Raw genomic sequence first — 23257 nt, 5'->3', positions numbered from 1 at the left:
GTGCGCATGTGTATGTATGTGTGTATGTGTATGTATGTGTGTGTATGTGTGTGTGCATGTGTGTATGTGTATGTATGTGTGTGTGCATGTGTGTATGTGCATGTATGTGCATGTATGTGCATGTATGTGCATGTGTGTATGTATGTGTGTATGTGTATGTGTGTACATGTGTATGTGTATGTGCATGTGTATGTGCATGTGTATGTATGTGTATGGGTATATGCATATGTGTGTATGTTTTTGTTATGTGTGTGTAGTGTGCATTTGTGTGTATATGTGTGTGTGCATGTGTGTATATGTGTGTGCATGTGTGTATATGTGTGTGCGTGTGTGTATGTGTGTGTGCATGCGCATATGTGTTTTTTTACCTACAGAGGCCAGAAAGGGGTGTTGGATCCCCTGAAGCTAGAGTTAGAGGAGATGGGGAGTCACTTGAAATAGAGACTGGGAACAAAACTTAGTCCCCTGCAAGTGCAGTGCACACTCTTAACTGCTGAGCCATCTCTTCAACCCCAAGAATATAAGTCTGAACCGAAGTCTGTAACTTCTTTACAAAGAAAGGCCCAAGGCCGAATGGCTTCACTGGTGAATTCCTTCAAACATTTAAATGAGAGTAACACCTAAGGCTGGAGGGATGGCTCAGAAATGAAGGGCATGATCTGCAAAGAAAGAGTTCTCTTCCAAACCAACTCCAGCAGCTCCCAGTGGCCTGTGACCCCAGCACTGTGGGATCTACAGAGATGTATGCATAGATAATTTTTTTCTATAAGTGTTAACCTCGAAAAGATTACAAAAGTATTAATTACAGAGAAGACCTCCAGAATCAGAACTTCTCCGGGTAGCATCTGGAGACATTGACTAAAGAAGACCCCCTTCCAAGTTTTTCTTGAGAATTGGATTCTGGAAACCTTCCTAACAAAATGGGATTATCTGTTTTTCAAATGCCTAAGAATTCTTCAGTTCTACCCTTACCATAACTACTCCTTGGTAAAGATGTATCTGATCTGAGTCATTCATCTCCTGTGAGGAAAATACATACAGGTAAGAAAGCCATGCCATAGGAATGTATAGTCTTACATTTCCTATTTAAGGTAGTCTTCTAACATAGACTCTCTAGCGACATGCAGAAGTAACTTCATTGAAGCCACCGAAAATATGGCAGGCGCTAGGACCCAACAGACTCCAGGTGGAGGCGAAACATCTCTTGGGTGTGGTGCACATCTAGACTGGCGCAGAGGAGCCAGTTCTTCCACATGTGCGCTGCTCTGACTGGATTGCAGCTCTCTCTAAATCATCTCCCGGATTTCAGCAGCCTCCACACCCGCTCCATAACCCACAAGCATGTTCCTCGCAAAGGCCATCCTGGAAGGTGCAGATCGGGGTCTCGGAGGGGCTCTTGGAGGCCTTCTTGGAGGAGGTGGTCAGGCAGGAGCAGGTAGGGGCAACATCGGAGGAATCATCGGAGGAATTGTCAATTTTATCAGTGAGGCCGCCGCAGCTCAGTACACCCCAGAGCCGCCTCCCCCACAGCGGCATTTCACTGTTGTGGAGGCCTCAGAAAGTGACGAAGTCAGGCGTTTCCGGCAGCAATTTACACAGCTGGCTGGACCCGACATGGAGGTGGGTGCCGCCGACCTGATGAACATTCTCAACAAGGTCCTCTCTAAGCACAAGGAGCTGAAGACGGACGGTTTCAGCCTTGACACCTGCAGGAGCATCGTGTCTGTCATGGACAGTGACACGACTGGGAAACTGGGCTTTGAGGAATTTAAGTACCTGTGGAACAACATCAAGAAATGGCAGTGTGTTTTTAAGCAGTATGACAGCGACCATTCTGGCTTCCTCAGGAGCTCCCAGCTACACGGGGCCATGCAGGCAGCAGGCTTCCAGCTAAATGAGCAGCTTTACCTAATGATTGTCCGTCGGTATGCTGACGAAGACGGCAGCATGGACTTTAACAACTTTATCAGCTGCCTGGTTCGCCTGGATGCCATGTTTCGAGCTTTCAAGACTCTGGATCGTGATAGGGATGGGCTGATTCGGGTTTCCATCAGGGAATGGCTGCAGCTGACCATGTATTCCTGAAATGGAGACAGAGAGGTAGAGACTCTCCCTGGAGGACAGGGCTGCAGAAAGCCTTGTCATATGCACCACAGCTCTTATCTGACCCTGGTGGGCTCTTTTATAATGCTGCATATTATATTCCTGATTGTAGTCTACCCTTCACTGATTAATTAAAACTAGCTTTGGACAAAAAGTGTTTTGAGTGGTTTGTAGATCAGTTTGTGGAGCGAGGACGTATAGAGCCATGTATATACGATGGGCAGGTGTCGGGTTGCTTTGAAAGGTTATTCCGTATTGGTGGATGGGTTAGCATTACATACAATCATGGAGCAAGTCAGGAAAGCATCAGAAGGTAGGCTATTTTGCCCTTCAGAGGCTGAGAAGGGAAGTCTTTCCTACTGATGGTTTCCCATTCAATGCCATGTTATGAAGAGGTGCATTTTCCGGAGAACTTGCTTTACTGTATGGAAATGGATCAAAAATATGAACGTGAGCAATTTTACGTCCGGGTGTCATTTTATAAAAAAAAAAAAATATGACGTACCTGCCTGAGAGTCTAGAGCCCTTCTTCTGTTTTCTAGTAAGACGAACAGAGCACTTTTGTCTCGGTGTGTCTGTGAAGAGGCAAGGGATTGAGGAATACAAAGGTATCTTATTTAGCATCTTTGGCCACTTTAATGAATCAAAAATGATCCCTCCAATGTTTACTTCAGGCACACCCAGCTCTTGTCCTGTCTTGCCCGACCTCAGAGTAAGGAAAATTCTTTTGCTTATCTTTGGAAACAACAGGCAGAGAAAAAAAAAAAAAAAAAAAAAAGACAGAACAGGTCATTAGCAGTCAATGAAGTGGAATAGGAAGCAGAAGATATTGCTGACTTTTATTGCCGAGGTTTGAGGCCCTGGCTGACGTTTAGCATTGCGGGGAGAATCCTTTAGCAGTGAGTGTCTCCGCCCCAGATGAAGTGAGGCTCATCAGACATCCTTAAGCCCCTCAGGGTCATGCTAATGAGCTGCCAAGCTGACAGCCCTAAGCCTTTAGATTATGGTTGTCTGCCAGTGTTTTCCAAATCTGTCCCAGCCTGAGCTGGGGGAATCCAGAGAGTTAGGACTGTCACTGTCGGAGAGAGGCAAGAATAGGGATAGTGAGAACCTGTGAGTGATTAACCTATTTTCGTGAATCTCCTCCAACACGTGCATCTGCTGTCCTCCACAGTTGTAGGTAATTTATCTAAAGAACCCCAATCACCAGTGTGGGTACTAGAAAATTCAGTCCTGACTCTATATTGTCCCAGGTAGACAAATCTTTGGTTACTATATACACCCAACAGTTAGGACAGTGACCGAGTTTCTTAGCTTTCATTAAATATTTAACATTTAAAGCCATGCTTTCAAGGATAGAGAAAGTATTAATCTGCAACTTTAATATATATGTGGATATATGGATATGGATATGGATATAGATATACCATGTTGGTGGGCACAGAAGCACATGTCTGTGATCTTTCCACTTAAAACAAAGGCGTTGTTCAGGAGCTGGAGTCAAGCCTTGGCTACGTAGTTAGTGATCTTCAGGCCAGCCTTGGTTACATGAGACCCCATCTCAACTCCTATAACCCCCACACAAAAAGTATCCATTTCTACATGGTAAACTAGGGATAGCCTGTGAAGAAGGCTTTTGATTTATTCATCCCATTATCAGCGAGTGTCTAACATTAAACCATCAAAGTAGTAAACCAAGAAAAGGGAGAGCATGTAAATGATACGGCCTATATATCTATATTCCAAAACTGTGTGTAACGTTGAAAATAAATGTACCTTGATTGTATCCACTAAATTCTATAACCTATACAAGTGTAGAAAGAAAATGTGTGCTGTGTATCTGAGAGTGAGAAACTTCCAAAAATAATTCATAATTTGTATGGTGTCTCCAATGTCACTTTACAAATACTTTTTAGTATTTTAAAGTTTCATGTACATAGTAAACCTGTACTGAATGTGAGCTGGTCTTGAAAATTGTCATAAATTACTATTTGATACATACTATCAGGTGTACTGAGATAATTTAATTATAAGAACATCGGTAGTATTCTTTAAAAGGTGGTCAGAATAGCCAAGTAATTGGAACACTTCCTGACTGTTTTGATAACTGAGACATAGAATGTCTTAATAATTATGTTTCTCAGGAGTATGGTGTGTCATGATAGATGGTATCTTATTACAGACAAGTGGATTATCTCTTATGGCAATGTTTTGTATGTTACTCTGAGAACATTGGTTATCTCTCATTCACAGAGATGTTATCAATTATAATACAACAAAGGGAAAAAATTCTTGGCAATTAATCCTTGTAGAACGTATTCAAAACTGTATCCTTAAATGTTGCAAGATTGAAAACCTTATTTAAAAAATCTGATTCTAAATGAAAAAAAAATTAAATAAGTTAAGCTCTGAAACAGCCCAGAAGAACCAATACCTGAGAATCCAGCCATTTAGTCCTCCTAAGATTTTATCTTGACGTGTATGAATGTTTTGCCTGTGTTTAGGTCTATGTGCCATGTGTGTACCATGCCTGCAGAGGCCAGAATAGAGCATTCAATCCCCTTGGACTGGAGTTATAGACAGTTATGAGCTGCCCTTTGTGTACTGGAAGTTGGACCTGGGTAGTCAGCAATAAGAGCTCTTAACTACACTGGTCTCTGTAGGCCCCTCCTGAGATTTTAAACAGCTGATCTAAGAATGACTTACCTAGACTTTCCTGGAAGCAAGTAAAAGGTGCTGGGTGACTGGGCTCACCGAGACTCCTCCCGTACTCTGCCTGTTCGATCCTGCTGACCTCCAGGAAAAGGAAGAAGTCCACAGCTGGAGCTCATTGAAGCTTGGCCACAATTCTTTCTGCAAGGCCTCCATGTGACTCCTTGGTGCCAAGTCTGGACTATTCCTCAGCTCTGCTTGGCAAAGGATGTGGAGAAATGACTAGAACCTTCCATTAAAAGGTTTATTTCTTCACTTAAATGTAGCTCTGAAGTAAATTTTAAGGCTAGGTGCTATTAAATTTATAATTCTTCCTGGGGAAGTTTAAAGAAAACCAACATAGATTTATGGAACAATATAAGTCACAAATTAAATTCAATATATAAAAATTAAAAATATGTTTTATATATACACGTATTATTATATGTTATATAAATTATTATATATGTTATATATAACATATACAAGTTACATAACTTTTGTCCATTTAAAAGTATACTTTACCAAGCTCTTAGTTAGATTTGAATGACTGCTGGTCAAGCTACTTAAATTTAATTGTCGTTATAGAAACAGTGGGTTTTATTAACTCGAAATGAAATGCATGTGTGGGCTTCATTAGTAGTTTCTACAATTTCTTCCAGTTCTTAATTTTATTATCATGGATTAAGAGCCTCAGTAGTATATTAATCAAAATAATCTCTCCAAGTGATTTCCATCTTGATTTTTTCCTCCTCCATATTACTAGAAAGAAAAATTACACATCCTTTTTCATGTGACTCAAGAGTTTGCCCTGATGTAATTATACCAATAAAAAAATAAACAGGCGCACCGAAGGGTGCTTAGCCATCGTAGACTAATGAGAATGTCGGCTCCAGCGTATTGCCTTGTTCCATGGCTCATGGTTGTAGGAAAGATCTGCCACATTTCTGCGGCGCTTCACCTGGGTTCCACCTAGGGTTGATGGTGTAGTGAGGATTGATCATCTACGTTTCCTGTATTGGTCAGTGAGCATCAGTTGTGTAAGAACCTTATCTATGTAGAGCCACTCTGCTGTCATTCAAGAAGCTCCTCAGAGTCTGAGACTCATTAAAACCTCTGTACACTGTACGTAAAGAACTAACTATGGACGCGCAAAGGCGTGTTGCACTCCTTAAAACGCTGTGTTCTGTGATGCTCCTGTGGTGGTGACATACAGACGTTCGCTGTGGCAGTGACTACCTGGTGTCACAAGGTACCAGTTAGACACTTAAACTAGCTGCCTCCAGCCAGGTATCGCTTACGCAGCCATAAAGTTGACGCTTTTAAAAATAGTTGTCCTCAAGATTGTTTCTGGACAAATAGAGAGGCTGGATGACTTTCGGTTTTGTCTTAGAAATAAACACTAATACTTGGGGGAAATCTCGAAAGTACATGTTTCTGCTTTTTCTGCTGGGAAGGGGAAATTAAGTTTATTATTCCTTTTAGTTTCTACCCTGCAGTAAGATGAAATATTATAAGGAAAGTGATTTGACCTTTTGAGGGCTTGGCTATCAAGAAACAACTGAAATTCTCCCTTAAAAAATGTGCTCACAAAGAATCACCCAACGTTTCGGGGGCTTTTATAGGCTCCCCCTTTTAAGTGCATCTGCTGATTGTGTGTCGTTAAAGACTGCATGCATGTCCATGCCAAGTGTCCCTTGTTAATCTATGAGATTAAGGATCGCTCTGGCCTTGTCCCTGTTTATCAGGAGATTCACCACTTGAGGTTGTATTGCCAAAATGGTTCCCACTCTGGGATCCTCCTCATGGTGCTTAAATACCTTCTCTTCCTCTTCAACCTTCTTCCCCCTTCTCCATCTCATTTCCCTGTTTCCTCTGTGTCTGTTCTCTCTTCCTTGAGTCCTTACTCATGTTCTGACCTACCTCTCCTCCTGTTGCAGGATATTTGATCAGACTGTGAACCCTGAGATTGTCTTGTTTACCGGAAAAACCTGTTTCTAGTTATGGTGTGGTTCAGCCTTAGCACACACCTTCAGTACATCCCTTTGATCCCAAACAATGGAGGTAAAGTTAGTTTGTAGAAAGAAGCTATATGTTTGAAAGTAATGCCTTCAGACAAAGTGAAGAATCAGAGAAAAGACTTGACAGAGTAGGACATGCTGATTTCTCATGAGAACAGAGAGAAAAAGAGAGGCTATTTAAAAGAGAGCTGCTCAGAAAAAGAAGGAGACTGTTTTACTGGGAGATCTGTACAGACAGGTTGCAAAGAAAAAACAAGCTAGACACAGGTGAAGACAGAATGAGCCAGGGCCAGAAGGTTAGAACAAATTGCCAGAGTTAGCAGTCCACTGGAGGCCTAGAAAGAAGCCAAATTGAATCAGTCAGCTTGGAGAGGAGTTTGGGGGTGGTATTAACAGCCGAGTTAAAGCAGCCAACAGAGTTCAGATAGAACTAGAAAGGGTGAGCTTTCTCGTTAGTATGTCTCAGAGGCTAATAACATTCTAAGCCTCAATAAGATTGTATGGAGGCTCAAAGCTTCCAGGATTAGGCCTGGGTTAGCAGACGGAGGCAGTGAACCTCCGAGACAACAATTAGAGCAGGAGAACAGAGTTACTTTTACATCCTCCTCCATTTTCTTCTTGATTTGAGACAGGATTTCACTTTGTAGCAAGGCTGGTCCAGAACTTGATCTGTAGACCAGGCCGGCCTCAAAATCACAGAGTTGCACTTGCCTCTGCCTCCTGAGTACTGGCATTAAAGTGGGCACCATCAAGCCTAGCTCTTTACTTCCTCTTTATCTCAAGCACTCGTTCTCTTGATACCTAATGTGTAGATCAGCTTGGGGTAGGACCATCTACCCTTCGTTCTCTGTTGTCATCACGATACCCCTTCTGAATTGTATCATGCTAATTATGTTTGGTTTTCATTGGGTTCAAAGTATAGAATTCTGGGACCAGAAATTCTCGAGGGGTTGTTTGGTATGCCACAGGTGCTCACGGTTTATTCACATTAAGCCAGAAAGAACAAAATAACGCAGCTTGATCACTGCCTCGGTTTCCCTCTTTTCCTTTCACTTTCATTTTCTGTGGGTTTGTTGTTTATTAACCTTCCAGGACCTTTTGGGAATCCTCTGATGCTGGCCATCTTGGCAGGACCATTTTCACCATGGACCCAGTGCTTTATTTAAAGCCCTAGTCCCTACCTTCCTGAAGGGTTCTCATCAAAGCCATTCTGAACTTAGGAATCCACACTGAGTGTCAGTGGGTCACTTGACATGGCCTCAGTGGTAAGTATTTATGGTTATTATTGGATGTAACATGTCCTGCCTCTCGAAATGGGGAGTGGGTAGCCTTTCCCTTGCGGTCCTTCTCAGGTCACTTCTCTTCACAGGGGCCCAGTGCATGATGCTCCCTCCTGTGCTACACAGCATGCTGGTACTTGGCCTCTTTGGTGCGATTAACACTAAGTAACCGGTTGCTTTCTTCTCACAGAATAACGACGGCAGTATTGACTTCCGGGAGTACGTGATCGGCTTGGCTGTCTTGTGCAACCCTGCCAACACAGAAGACATCATCCAGGTGGCATTTAAGGTACTGCCAAGCCCACTGACCGCATCTCCATGGGCCCTGCAAATATGTGTTGACTCTAACTCCATTATTCGGAAAAAAATCAGTGAATCTGTCCCCTGAGTTTATAGATCTGCTGTGACATGTTTGGAAGGGTAATGCAATTAAGTGAATTGCTACTGAGAATAAAGGAAACACAAGCATCCATTTAAGCAAAAATGGAAGCAGCTGAGGTCCGAATGGCAAGACTGAAGAACGGGCGATTTAACAAATTAATGTTATTTCTTTTCAGGCCCTTTTTTTAAAGCCCTGGAGTAAGATTTATAAATGAATACCACTCCTTGCCCCTTATCCTAATTCATCTAGAAAGTTCTGATCTGTCCTGATTTTTGCATCTGTCAGACGGTTTAAGTGACATTTTGGTGCTGGAGTTTATTTTGCCTGGTGACATCAGGCTAACATCATCATACAGGTCCCACGTTTCTATCCTGCCAATCTTGCTGTAGTATTCAACATTTTTTCACTGCAGGGATCCAAATTAGGAGGTTAAAAAAAAATCTCTCTCATCCCTCGGAAAGTTTGAGGAAAATGCATACTGTGAAGATGCAGACGGCACATGCCACTCATACACACTGTATGCCAAAGTGCACACGTCTTCTTGACAGTGGACATGCTTCATCTGCCAGCATTTCCTTGTGGCCTTTCCTTTGAGTTCTAAGTCTGTGGGGTTATCTCCCAACTGGTCTTCCCAATTCATTGATTGTACAGCGAAAGCTCCTGCTTCCATGTATCATGAAAGCCTTCTCTCCCATCTCGTCTTCCTCTCTCCCTGGTTTTCTCAAAGACAGAGATCACACTGTGGCTCCAACAAGCCTTTCTCTGCCTCTATGGTCAAGAAAAACTCTGGGGTCAAGACTCCTTTTTCATGGTTTAAGGCACAAGAGATGGCCCTTTGGGACTCCATGTGTGCTAGCATGTGTGTGCTTTAAACTGAGAGAAACAGGACATAGAGAATCCCGCTGGTTGGAGCTCAGAAGATGGACATAATGCATGGGCCGGACACTTCCCCAAAGTTTCAAACCTTCAGCTTTTAGACTGATTCACCAAAAAAATCTAAAATGACACAGAATGCTAACTTATTCCAATCCAGACATCTCTGTTTCTGTTTTGGGATCATGTGTGTAATTACATGTTTAGCTGAGCAAATGGTCACCCTTGGTTTGCCAATGAAAGACCAATGGAAAAGTTGGACCTTAATCACTGTAATTACTGTTTTTAAAGAAGTCATGAAATCTTGACCAGCTCAGACCTTGGTTTGAAGATGGAGCAGGAAAGAAAGGAAAACTTACATCTAAAATTAGCCCATTTTTTCCTATGGCAGGGGTCATGCTGCACATTGACTTTTATTCATCGATCTAATTATTCATTTATCTATATTTTTTAACCAAGAAAAGGTCTCACTCTGCAGCCCAGGCTGGCTGAAACTTGGAGTACTTCTATCTCAGTCCCTCGAGCATTGGGACCACTAGGCCAAGCTCACACTGGTTATTTTAAGCTTCCTTTTAAATTTGTTTTATGTTTTGGGAATATTTTAATGTTTCCTTTTTCCTTTTCAGTTGGTAATGTGCTTTGATAGTACATAGAATCCTACCTCATCCTTCTCTGTGGTATGCCACATTACAGCTAACTTCCTATCTTTTATTTCCTCTTCATGTCGAACTATACAGGTAGAATCGAAGAGGGTTTTAGTTGCAAGCAAGGGGATCAACTCTGGCTGACTGACAAAATTGTTAGTTGTTATGGGCCAGGGATGAAGCCATGCAGAAGGCACTCAACCAGACCAGACCAGAGGTCCTGGCTATAGGAACAGTCCTGTACGCTTTCTTAAGCCCTATAGTTTAAGTGAATGAACACTTCATATTTTACATCCAGGGTGGTCTGAAAGGTTTTGGGCCACAGGCTTAATAGGAGGTGCAGGGTTGTTTCATTAGGGGTCCTATGGTGTTTTTTTTACCATAGATGAGAAATTATCATTCCCCTAAGGAAGCTGGCTGTCAAGCTTTCTACCAGAGTCCAGGCTGGGATTTATCAGAGATCTGTGAATTAGCTGCAGAGATGATTGGAGGCTCTTAGTACGGGAAGGAAATCAAGAAGGATCTAAGGTAGCTGTGGCCAAGAGTCAGTATAGAAGAAGGAAGGTGCAGGATGGACCTTGTGAAGAGAAAGAACAGGGAAGTGAGACAAGCAACTGTGCCAAGCCGTTAGACTGTTGAGGTAGCGTGAAGAGACTCATTAAAGGCTGGATGGCTGAAGGAGAGTTAGAGCCAATGCTACCAAGTCCTGGCCATTACTGTTTGAAGTCCAAGATACATAAGGATCCTGTGGTCTACACCTTCACACCCCACCCTCCAGTTAAAAGTTTAACCCAGGAAACGGGCCAGAAGCCTGTTTTCCCGGAATCTTGGGGTAACAAATCCCAACTTTGAACTACAGATTTTTTCACTCACTAACTTTCAGTATTCATTTATACCTCCTCCCATGATTCTCAGACCTTCCCAACACTAGGTTTTTCTCTGTCTCTGATATAAGGTTTGATCTAAAGTAGAGATTTCAACCTCTGGGCTTTTTGGTACTGACCACCAGCTTTTGAAAGCCAGCTCTGCCCCTTGCAGGCTGTGTGGCCTGGGGCAGAACCGCTTACCTTCACCGGGCTTCAGCTGCCACACGTCTAGCTGACAGTGGCACCCATTGGCCACAGTACTATTGGGAGCATTAAGGATTAATAGGTGAAGAGGGAGATGAATGCCGTTGATCAGTTCTCATTAATGAGTTCTGAGAATGAGTTCTAATTTAAAGTTCTTAATAGGCAGACAGGATTTTGATTATTCATTATCCATCTTTATCCCTCTGACGCTGCCCGACTTCTTACCTCCCCAGTCCATGGCCCTTTTTCTACCTATAAATATAATAACCACCTTTCATGCCTAAATTGGTTCACTGCCTCTCGCCCTTGATTCTATAAGCTCTTAGTGATGCTCGTGTCACTTGTCTGTCTTGCTGTTGCTTTGTCTGTCTTGTTACCCGCTCCCTTTTGGTTCTCGAAAGCTTCTCGTTCCTAATTATCAAATCTATCAACTATTTTGTTCTTCTTGGTTTTTCTATGACTCTGTAGTCTGGTGCCTGTTATCACTGTCAAGTCTCGCTGTCTTCTGTTCTTAAAACCTCCTGTTAGCTTTTGAAGACATGCATTCGTCTGACTGCTTCTAGGTCTTGCTTCTTTCGGCCCACACATCTCAGTGGTGGCTGTTCAGGGCTGTGCCTGTACTCTGTTCTTCTCACCAGATAGGCTGTACGCACACATGCCTTCAGTTCTTTCCTGGATCTCTACCTGGAGCCTCGTCAGTCTCTTGAGCTCGTATCTGATTTTTATTTCTTACTCTTGGCACTTCTAACTCAAATTTAATTTTCTATATCCAACTCTTGGTCTCATCTGGCAGTAATTCTTATAGCTGTTTTCCACCGTTACCTAACTGGAAAGCATCAGCTCTTTGGCTCCCTCCCATTGCTACCAACGCTTTCTGCAAATCCCGCTTACAAACTCTACCCTTCCTGCTCGACCTGTTCACTCCAGACTTGGTTAGTTTCCTGGCCTGTAGCCTTAGCAGTCTCCTGCCTCCACCCCGTCCTACACACTCTGCTTCATAATACATGTGATCACACCCCTCCCCTTTCCAGGATTAGGTGGGGCATATGCACCCACCAAAACCTGGTTCTTACGTCTCCAACATAAGCCCCAGGGACTCACCTGCCATTCCTTTTATCTTGTGGGGATCTCTCTTTACGCCAGGAGAGCCAACTGTCATGAGAGCTTCTCTGAAATGCCTTTGTAGACTTATCTGAGTATGATTCATCGTGTCCCTCCAGGTCTCCCATGTCTTTTAGTATGCACTGTTGGCACCGCCCCTATTCTAGTTCAGTCTCTTTCCAAGGCCAAACTGCTGTAAGTTTCTAAATATTATAAAAGTGGCAAAGAACACCCCTCCCTCTCCATATGTGTGTATGTGTTATATACAAATCATGTATATATGTTATGTTGCATACATACATAGTTCTATATCATACGATAACTGTTTCCACTATTAAAGACTTTACTTTCCAGTACAGTTCAGTACCATGTGCTTCAGGGCTCTATCCCTGTGTGCCTTTCCCTTTGCAGCTCTTTGATGTTGATGAGGACGGCTACATCACGGAGGAAGAGTTTTGCACCATTCTGCAGGCTTCTCTCGGAGTGCCTGACCTTAATGTTTCTGGGCTCTTCAGAGAAATTGCCCAAGGGGACTCTGTTTCCTACGGTGAGTAGGCGACCCCAAGGCCCCTTTACTAAGAGAGCATCTAGGCTATGATTTGAGAACCAGATGGGTGAGTTTTCCCTGGGCTAACCTTTGGTAATAGCAATGACGGCACTGATGGTAACATTGTCATGGTGGTAATTATTGACATGCTAGATACTCTTTTATGTTTTGTGTATAAAAACTTCTACAATCGTTTCCTGTTTTCACGTCTGTGTTTGGTAAAGAACAGGGGATTTAAGTAATTTTCTCAAGACTGTCTACCTGAAGATCATCAGGACCAGATTCAACTTCTAAGAGTCTGGCTGTAGAACCTGCCCTATTGACTGCACCTCAGATCCTTTTATATCTCCCTTGAGTGTGACTTAGGCTGCCCTGTGTGAGCTAGTCAGCTGCGGTGGTGGAGGGCTATGGACCAAGGCTCTGATGGGAATAGAGGCCGTTTGCTGATATTTAATAGGTGATTTATGTGAATGTGGACAGCTTTTGTCTTCTTCATCCTGTAGCAATTCCTCATGAGGAGGTGACCATCACAAAAAGTGGCCTATGGTTTAGATACAGACCCATACATTAGCTTCTCCTACATCCTTTCCCTCCATCCTATGGTTTAGATACAGACCTAAGCATTAACTTCTCTTTCATCCTGATGGCTCAAGACCATATATCAAAACAGGGGTGGTGAATCACTTTCTTTTCCAGGGTAGTCTTTAAAACACATCACTGTGCAGAGAGGCCTAAGTGATTGTTTCCTGTTTGCTTTGATGTGGTGCTGGATGGCAGGCTGTCTTACCTCCCACAAGCTTCCCGTCTGGCTGGAGGGTTCTCCGACTGCCTAATTGTACTGCCCTGACAGTGTCCACAGAGCTCCAAGCTTTTGAATGCCCGTGGGATGGGAGACGCAGATCAAATATTCCCTTTACTCTGTGTTTAGTTACTGCTACTTTGGCTGCCCATGTCATCGGTATGTACAGAGGGCCATGAATGTATTGAGTTCATTTTTTTAAAGAAGTCTTCAAAAACTCATGTGAACTAAATTTTTTTCATTTGCTCCTGTAACACTCTATTACTCTAAATACCAATGGCTTTTAAAACTTAATTATTTCTATATTTGTTTATAAAATATGTGAGTTTAATGTGTGAGGTTATGTGCATCCCATACACGCAGGAGCCCACGGAGGCCAGAAGAGGGCATCAGGTCCCCTGGAACTGGTGTTATAGATGGTTGTCATGTGAGTCTTGGGAACCACTGAGACATCTCTGTAGCCCCTAGACTACCAGATTCTGATGATGTGTTTCATTGGAAAATAATGGTGGCCATCCTTTGCCAGCTTAAATCATCTTTAGAGAATTAGGCTACATTATTTTGTTTGTGTGTTCGTTTAGATTTATATATGTGTATGAGTTTTTTACTTGTGTGGAAATTGGTGCACCATGTGCATATCAGGTTTCTCATGGAAGTCAGAGGAGGGCAGTGGATCTCTTGGTACTGGCCTTAAGGACGATTGTGAGCTGCCCTGTGGGTGCTGGGAGTCAAACCCAGGTCCTCTGTAAGGACGAGCGCTCTTAACCACTGAGCCATCTCTCTAGCCCCATATATAGTCGTTGATCATACTCAACTCTCATGTTCCTTCTCTAACTCCTTCCAGGTCCTCTCAGTACATCTTCTTTCCAATGTTACTTCCTCTCACTGAGTCCAATTAGTGGTGCACATAAGCACATGGATGTTGGACTATCCACTGGGACATAGGCAATATGCTGATCTGGTAGCCAGAACCAGTGGCCAGCCTTCTGGTTTTTTCAGTTCAACATTTTCCCTTTCAGAATACCTAGAAGCTCCCCCCTCCTCTAATGTATGTAAGTCTAAATTAAAAATTGAGGTATTTAAGTATTTTTAAAAATAAATGTTGACATGGGGTAAGAACACGATTGTTTAAATTGTTAGCATTCTTGGTTTTCTGTTGTCAAATCAATGGCCCAATTAATTCTACTTATAGTTACTTCCCAGCACTTCTAAAAACTGAGATAGTGTTTGTTTTAAGACAGAGTCTTACAGTGTAGCCCTAGGAAGCTTAGAACCCACTGAGCTGTACCTGCTTATGTCTCCCAAGTGCTGGCGTTAAAGGCATGCACCACCATGCCTGACACGCATGTAATACGCATGCATATTAGTGTCACTCATATAAGGTCCTCAATCCTTTGAACAAAGCCCAAGTCTTAAAAGTATTGCTTCGTTTTAGTAAGTCACCCCTCGTCTTCCCAGGTCTGTCTTAGAAGTCATTTATGTTCTTCTCATCACTGAAATAGACTGAAAATGAGAAAGAAGCTTTAAAACTAAGGACAGTCCTGTATTTTGGAAACTCAAGCTCATTGGACATTTGAGATTGAAATCTTCATTGATAAATCCATATTTTTATCTCAGCTCCCAAAACTGCAACATTGATATGTAAAAGAGCCGGGACTCAGGGCTCTTGGAATGTAATTATTAAACGTACTTTCTAGACATTATTGATTATAAATTGGGCTCAGTTTGTCAAGACTGCATCTTTCTACCTAAGAGTTAAGGGTAAGAATTCCATTAGAATCTAGCACAGATAGTCCTGGATGACAGATTTACAATAACAAAACAAAACAAACAAACAACAACAACAATAAAAAAAAACCCATAGAAAATGAAATAGAGGGCAAATGTTATGAAGGAAACACCTGTGTGGTTACCATTCAAAAGACGCAAGGCGCTTTTCCAGAGCTCCCAGGACTCCCTCAGGGCCCTTCATGGCCACAGCCTCTTCCCTACTCAGAACGGAGTCTCCGCCTTGCTTTTTACATCATCATTTTGCCACAAAAGTGTGTATCTCGAAATGAGCTCTTAGAATCTGTGTCTCTTTGTACCTGGCCCTTTTCCACTCCGCCACATTGTCCCAGACTCACCCACATCGCTCATTCACCGGCATTGAGTTCCTTGTGCTCCATGCATGTGCCACAGTTGTATTCACAGCTTCTGAACCGTTTTCTTTCCCCCTCTATTATGAGTGGCATTGCTGTGCTGTGAACATTTTTCCTACCTGTCTCCCAGGTACAAGTTTCAGTTTCTTCCGGCTTGCACCTCTGAGTAGAATTAGTAAGCCATTAGAAATAGGTATCTTCGCTTGAAGGGGCTCGAGACCCCATATGAACAACAATGCCAAGAACCAGAGCTTCCAGGGACTAAGCCACTACCCAAAGACTATACATGGACTGACCCTGGACTCTGACCTCATAGGTAGCAATGAATAGCCTAGTAAGGGTACCAGTGTAAGGGGAAGCCCTGGGTCCTGCCAAGGCTGAACCCCCAGTGAACGTGATTGGGGGAGGGCGGTAATGGGGGGAGGATGGGGAGGGGAACACCCATAAAGAAGGGGAGGGGGAGGGGCTAGGGAGATGTTGGCCTGGAAACTGGGAAGGGGAATAACAATTGAAATGTAAATAAGAAATACCCAAACTAATAAAGACGGGGGAAAAATAGGTATCTTCAACTTGACTAAATGTCGGAAAGACTCTTCCAGAGCAGCTGAACTGTCTGTATTCCCATGGGCAGGGTTTTGAGTTGCGTAACAGGGTTCTGCAATGGTGACATGACTAAGGTACTTTGTGAAGTTCTGTCATGCCAAAACAAACAAACAAACAAACAAACAAAAACCTAATTTGTTGATCTTTTTTCTCTCTTCTAGAGGAATTCAAAAGTTTTGCTCTGAAGCACCCAGAATATGCCAAGATATTTACAACATATTTAGACCTCCAGACATGCCATGTGTTTTCACTGCCAGAAGACGTCCAGACAGCTCCCTCTGTTGCTAGTAATAAAGTGAGCCCCGAGAGCCATGAGGAGGGTACCTCAGGCAAAAAGGTTGACTGAACTAGTGTTCCCAGTGACGGATGGTGATACGGGAAAGGTTCGTCGACAACACTGTGAATGTGCTTATCCACGAATGTTGCTCAAAATAGAAAGCTCTTTTTTTTTTAAAATTTACTAAAATGACATATTTTCTTCCTAAAACGTTTTTTATTAACCTGCCTACATCCAGAAAGTTCCTTTCGTTTTACCTTGTGCTCTACTGGTTGCGTTGACTGATGATAAGTGCTGTATATTTTTAATGAATTTTTCAGTTTAATTTTCATAATAAATCCATTGGTCTTTCTCTGTGCTAGTCCGCATTAATCGACACCCTGTGTTTAGCAGTACAGACAACTTTCAGCCATGTCCCATGTAATAATGTGTGTTTTCTCTAATCCCTTCCCTTTCTGGAAGCAAGGATAGGAATCTGGAAGGCCCTGCAGAATTTTGTATTTCAGTTTCCTGAGTGCACACTCCCCTTGGCTTGCATCTGGGTAGCAGGTCTCTTTAAAATGCATGGGGAGGACAGTGGATCCTTTCACACCCTCGGAGTGGAAGGGACCATGTTTTAAAGATGATTGCAGTGGACCACAGGCTGGGAATTGCCTTATTGAGGGGAACGGTGACTGCCTAATGAGAAAAGGTATTGTTTGCTACAGAGCTGAATTGAATTTAAGTTGGCCGGTTCTGAAGATAGCACTTTCCCAATAAACAAATCAGGTTTTTTTTTTTTCTTTTTACATAATGGCCAAATTTTACCAGGCAGTCCAAGAGAGAGTTTGTCCTGTTAATTTTCCCTCTCCAATGTTAGAGTTTGTCAGAAATAACCACATGGAAAACAGAAGCTTCCAACAGTCGCCAAGAGCCAAGGAATCCGAAAGCTTACTTGGTTAATGTGTGTCTACCCCCCAGGCAGGAATACCACCTAAGCTAAGCAAAAATTTCTTCAAATGACATTTTCCTTGGGACCCATGTCTACATACTCTTGCTGTCACTTACATTTGAGGCTTTGAATAAAGAACCAATTTATTAAAAGAATGCACAGAAATAATTGGTTCCTTTGGTACCAAATTCTTTGCTCTGGCTAGGTTTCAGAGTCAACTAGACGCTCAACTGTAGCTAGCGATTTTCAAGTCAGTTTTGAGGCTCGGGAGTCCCCTGAAAGTGTGGGAGACTGTATTGGATCAAAAGCTGTGGTTTTAAACTACGTTCACACTTGAAGCGGGCCTGTTCTAAATACACACCTGGATCGTCGAGTGCCACAGTTTTATCCTGAAGTCTATGTGATTATTTGTTTCTCATACATCCGAAAGCGATTTTAAAAGGTGTTAGGTGAGCTGAAGCAATTGCTCGATTACTTAGGCTAAGTAATGTTTACACTGGTGTCTGCTCTGTGCAATGAACGCGTGTGCTCGGGTGAGCACAGAAAGCCCACACGGTAGTCTGCTAATCCTCAGAGAGTAGCTTTAGGAATTAGAGGCTTTCTACGAGGCTCTCAAATAAGGATCCCATAATTTCCTTCTTTTTATACTTCTACTTTGGTTGGTATGGTATTTGTATTTTATGATTTCATCAATGAATAAATTTGCAGTGTGATGCTTAACAATGACAAAGTTCTGGTTTTCTGTCAGTATTTCAGTATTTCATATATATATGAAACACACACACAGTTTGAGTATGAGTTTACATAATTATGAATATATTCATCATTTTTCATTGATCTTAGTTTTTTTGCTCTACTAAAACACTTGTCACCCAAAGTAATGATCGTTACTGGTGTTTAGATTTATTTATTTTTATGTTATGTCGTGTGGCCATTTTGCCTGTGTGTGAGTCTGTGCATCACGTGTGCGCTGTGCCCATGAAGGCCAGAGAGGATCCCCTGGAGTTAAAAATGGTTGCTTATCGTTGTGTGGGTGCTGAGACCAGACCTGGAGCCTGTGCTAGAACAGCCAGTGCTCTTACCCACTGAGCTGTCTCTCTAGCCCCATGAAGTTATTCTTGAGCTCAACTTGACTGTTTGTATGCTTGGCCATTTCCCGCAGGGCAGGGTTGGACTTTCCTGCCCCGACAGCAATCTCTTTTAGAGAGGCTTTTCTCCACTGACGAGTTACTATAAGAAGTTAAGTTCCGGGTTGGGGATTTAGCTCAGTGGTAGAGCGCCTGCCTAGGAAGCGCAAGGCCCTGGGTTCGGTTCCCAGCTCCGAAAAAAAGAACCAAAAAAAAAAAAAAAAAAAAAAGAAGTTAAGTTCCACTGTGGACATATGTCCTAGTTTGTAGAAGGGAAATTAGAAATATCATTTCTTAAAACACTCGATAAACCAAACACATTTCAATCAAAATGGTTCTGTTGGGAGACTGAAGTGTGTGCATTGCGTGTGGTCAGCTTTCCTCTTCTGACTGTGCTCGTCAGCAGGGACAGCTCTAATGGATATGTTGCACTTGCAGCTAGATATGGCGGCACACCCCTTTACTTCCAGCACTCCTGAGGCAGAGGTAGGTAGATCTCTGACTTCCAGCCCACCCTGGACTACAAAGCAAGTACCAGAATATCCAGGGCTACACAGGGAAACCCTGTTTCAAAAAAAAAAATCCAAAGACCAAAATCGACATTAATTTATTTATCTGGGAGGTGGGCGGCAGACCTGCCTTGACCACCCCATGCGGAGGAGGTCAGAGGAAGACTTGGTCGAGGTAGCTCTCTACTCCATCCCAGCCGACCTTCCTCTTGTTGCTGTGCAACCATCACCTCCCTGTGTGACGTTCAGGTGTCTGTCTAGCAGGCTGTGTCCTCTGCACCACCATACCCTGCTGGCTGTTTTGTGTAATGAACTAACAGAAGTTATTATAAATGAACCTGTGCCCTCAGGGAAAAGGGAAGAGGTAGGGAAGCATAGACACAATCTCTCTTACTTCTATCCCTCTCAATTAATTGATACTAATATTTGAATAGTCGATCCATTTCATCACTTTTCGGCTAAATATCCTTTCGTCCTCAAAGTAACAATTAAATGCAGTGGTTTCCACCCTACCCTCTCTGATGCGATTAAAGTCCTCAGTGAGAATAAATGTTTCTTTTTTTCCCCCATCTTTATTAAATTGGGTATGTCTTTTTTTATTAGATCTATTTCTTTACTTACATTTCAAACGTTATTCCCCTTCCCGGTTTCCTGTCCATAAGCCCCTATTCCCTCCTCTTCCCCTACCCCATACAGGTATTCCCTCTATACATCCCCCTTACTGCCCCCCTCCATGTTCCCCTGCACTGGGGGTCCAACCTTGGCAGGACCAAGGGCTTCCCCTTCCACTGGTGCCCCAACAAGGCTATTCTCTGCTACATATGCAGTTGGAGCCCTGGGTCAGTCCATGTATAGTCTTTCCTTAGTGGTTTAGTCCCTGGAAGCTCTGGTTGGTTGGCATTGTTGTTTTTATGGGCTTGCAAGCTCCTTCAACTCTTTCAATCCTTCCTCTAATTCCCCCGAAGGGGGTCCTGTTCTCAGTTCAGTGGTTTGCTGCTAGCACTGACTTCTGTATTGAACATGCTCTGGATGTGTCTCTCAGGAGAGATCTATATCCAGTCCCTTTCAGCATGCATTTTCTAGCTTCATCCATCTTATCTAGTTTGGGTGGCTGTATATATATGGGCCTCATGTGGGGCAGGCTCTGAATGGCTTCCTTTGGAGACAGTAGAACACTGTGTGTACTTATTCATCTAATGTTGAATGCATGAGTCTGACTTTCACTTTAGGGTTATTACAAACCCCCCAGCTCAACACTCCACCGCGTAGTCCATTATTATCAATGGTTAACCATTGACTGACATATTCTCAGTTCTAAAAAAAAATGGCCATTTTGAGACAATCATCTTTTTTTTTTTTTGAGCTGGGGACCGAACCCAGGGCCTTGCGCTTCCTAGGCAAGCGCTCTACCACTGAGCTAAATCCCAAGCCCCCCCAAAAATGACCATTTTGTAATTATTCACATTTATTTTAAATAACTCATTCCAGAAGAAGATACTGTTCTAGCTAATAGATTAGGATAATTCCTATCATGTGATGTGGTCAGCAGGTTAGGGCATCATTCTAACTTCTTTAGATGATGATGATTTCAATTAAGTGTTGTGGTCAGCAGGTTCACGTCGTTTAGACATAAGGAGATTTCATCTTTTTTAATTTTATTCTTCCCTTAATAAAAATACAGATGGTTGATTACACATCACCCTAAGTGGCTCATTTAAATGCTCCTGGAGCATGTGTATTCTGTCATCACCTCCAGGGATCAGAAACGGAAGTCGTGAAGTGGTAAGGTATACAATGAAGCCAAAATCTGCCCCATTCCAGCAGCCATGCTTGTAACCCTGAGGTTAAGCACTGCTCTGCTCGCCAGATGAAACATCCACCGTGTGTTTTCCTCCTTGTAGGTTCTAGATATTGTACTGTGGCTTAGTTCTTAAATGGAAAAGAGGTGGAGGGGATTAAGAACGGTTCTGGGGCTCTCAGGTCTTGGCTCCACGATGACCACACAATGGTCCTGCCATAAAGGACCTCGGCCACGTGCAGCCAGTTTGCAGCAGGAACTGCACCCCTGCATATGCGAGGCCTTTGAGAAGTTCATCATTCAGAACACTGTGGAAGCCGCCGCTGTCAGGGATATATCTGAAGCAAGTGTCGTTGATGCTTATGTGCTTCCCTAGCTCCATGTCAAGCTGTGTTACTGCGTGAACCGTGCCATTCATAGCAAAGTCATCAGGAATCCATCTTGTGGAGGACCAAACACCCCCCACCATGATTTAGACCCACTGGCACTGCACCACCACCTCCACCAAAGCCCACGTAAAGAGGTGGCTTCTTAAGGGTAGAAGGAAAAACTCCTTGAAAAACCAAAACGGAAGTTATACTTTAAAAAGAAAAAATGGTTCTAGGACCGGAAGACATGGCTGAGCACTTTCTAGGCTGCCAACACCAGCGAGTGACTTAACCAGGCCTAACCTCAGTTTCAGGGAATCTGATGCCTTCTGGCCTCTCTGAGCACCAGGCACATACACTCACCCAAACACTCACACAGGTAAAAGGTACAAAAAAGTGAGGTAAAGAAGAGGGCGGAGAGGAAGTGAGGTAAATGCCGTCGTTCCAGCTGTTGTGGGATGCTGTTTGGGCTGCCTGTGCTCCTGCCATCTTGTGAATTCTGTTGCACTGCAGGGAACATGGGTGATCTGTTCAAAGCACAAGACAGATATCACTTCTCCAGTTAAAGCTTCTCAGAGGCCATCGGTTCCAATGTGGGTAAATTAAAACACCCGGCATGGTCCACAGAAGTGTTAGGAGCTGACTTCTCCCTGCACTCTAGATCTCAGCTGCCCTTGGCCTCCTTTCTCACCAGATTTCTCTGGACTCCATTTCCTTCTTTTCTTCAAGCTGGATAAAGCCAAGTCCAGCCTCAGAGACTGCTCAGCTGCCTTCTGGGAGAGACTTTTCCCCAGACGCATATGGCTTTCTGTTCTTCCGGTTTTCAGAAGAGCTGGACACAATCAGCTCACATTTCATACAGCGTCTAATCACGGGACTGTCTGGTCATCACCACAATCTAATTTTATGATAATCAGATTTTAAATCAAGTGTCATATCGTCACTTGGGAATTCCCTGCCATTAATCAGACAAAGCTACGGACATGCTCGATCTCATCACTGCTAAACTTACCTGAAATTCTTTTCTTGTGTGCATCTTCACCCTCTGCCATGGCTAGTGTGCCGGTTCCTCTGACACGTGATGTTTGCCGAAGAAAGGATGATGACGTTATCTTTGTTTAGGGTTCCTCACATAAAAGGAAATCTTTAAGGCGAGCCTGGAATTAGAACCACTAAATCTCAGTCGAATGTTTAAAACCAGAGAGGGTTCGCGTCTTGTTCAGGTTACATAACTGCGAACACTGGGATAGAGATCCAAACCCAAGGCTGTCTGGCTCTCCATGAGGGGACTTAATTAAGCCAATGTAATGGGAACCCAGAAAACAGCCAAGGGATTATATGTCAGGCTGAAGCTCCCAAAAAACACAGAAAGTAGATAATATTAAACCCGCTAGCCACAAGTCCTCTAGGATGCTAAACATTGCAAGCCTGAATGGAAATGCCGAGATGAGTAAGTGGTCCACCTAGGACAGTCCTCAGTGCCAAAACTGTAGAGAACCGTAACCCTGGCTATCCTAAGGGATAGAGGCTGCAGCTTTCCTGCAGATATGTGCCAGCCTCACTACTAAAGAGACTCTCAAGGCAAAGAGTAAGGGCTTTGAATAAGATGGGCATTTGGAACAGGCACCCCAGCCCAGAAGAGTATATTTGCCAAATTCTCAACATAAGAATGCAATGGGAAAAAATTCATCTCCTGGCTAAGAAAGACAATGAGGTTTTCTCAACCTGATGCTAGGGATTCAGGGAGATAGCTGATATTTTTGTTCTTTTAGCTGGACAGGGACTCATCTCTCTATAAAAGACTCTTCAAAATGAATATTCTGTGGTCTGTTCGAGCCTCCCTCCCTCTCTTCTCTCCTCCCCGCGCCTGCCTCTATGCCAGATATTGAAACTCAAGACTTTGGGCATACTAAGGAAGTACTTAACCGTCTATGTGTACAAAAGCTATAAGACAGAGGTTGTACCCCACACTGCCCTAGAATTTGCAATCCT

General features: G+C 43.2%; 2 protein-coding genes across 2 annotated transcripts in view; both read left to right on the top strand.

Moving 5' to 3' along the window:
• Positions 1-16886, top strand: part of Lpcat2 (lysophosphatidylcholine acyltransferase 2) — a 62872-nt gene extending 45986 nt beyond the window's left edge. The window contains 3 exon segments of the mRNA NM_001271344.1: positions 8286-8384; positions 12577-12712; positions 16417-16886. Of these exon segments, the coding sequence (NP_001258273.1) occupies positions 8286-8384; positions 12577-12712; positions 16417-16601 (420 nt within the window). The 3' untranslated portion in view covers positions 16602-16886.
• On the top strand, positions 1293-2235 carry Capns2 (calpain, small subunit 2). The gene is given in 1 exon segment (NM_001109380.1): positions 1293-2235. A coding segment is annotated over 1 exon segment (744 nt). The 5' UTR covers positions 1293-1341; the 3' UTR covers positions 2086-2235.
• Positions 16887-23257: the final 6371 nt, after the last annotated feature.

The sequence above is a fragment of the Rattus norvegicus genome, chromosome 19 (genome assembly GCF_021556685.1).
Source record: "Rattus norvegicus strain SHRSP/BbbUtx chromosome 19, alternate assembly SHRSP_T2T, whole genome shotgun sequence".
Taxonomy (NCBI): domain Eukaryota; kingdom Metazoa; phylum Chordata; class Mammalia; order Rodentia; family Muridae; genus Rattus; species Rattus norvegicus.
Note: the sequence above shows the minus strand (reverse complement) of the source record. Positions and strands in the feature narration are given on the sequence as shown.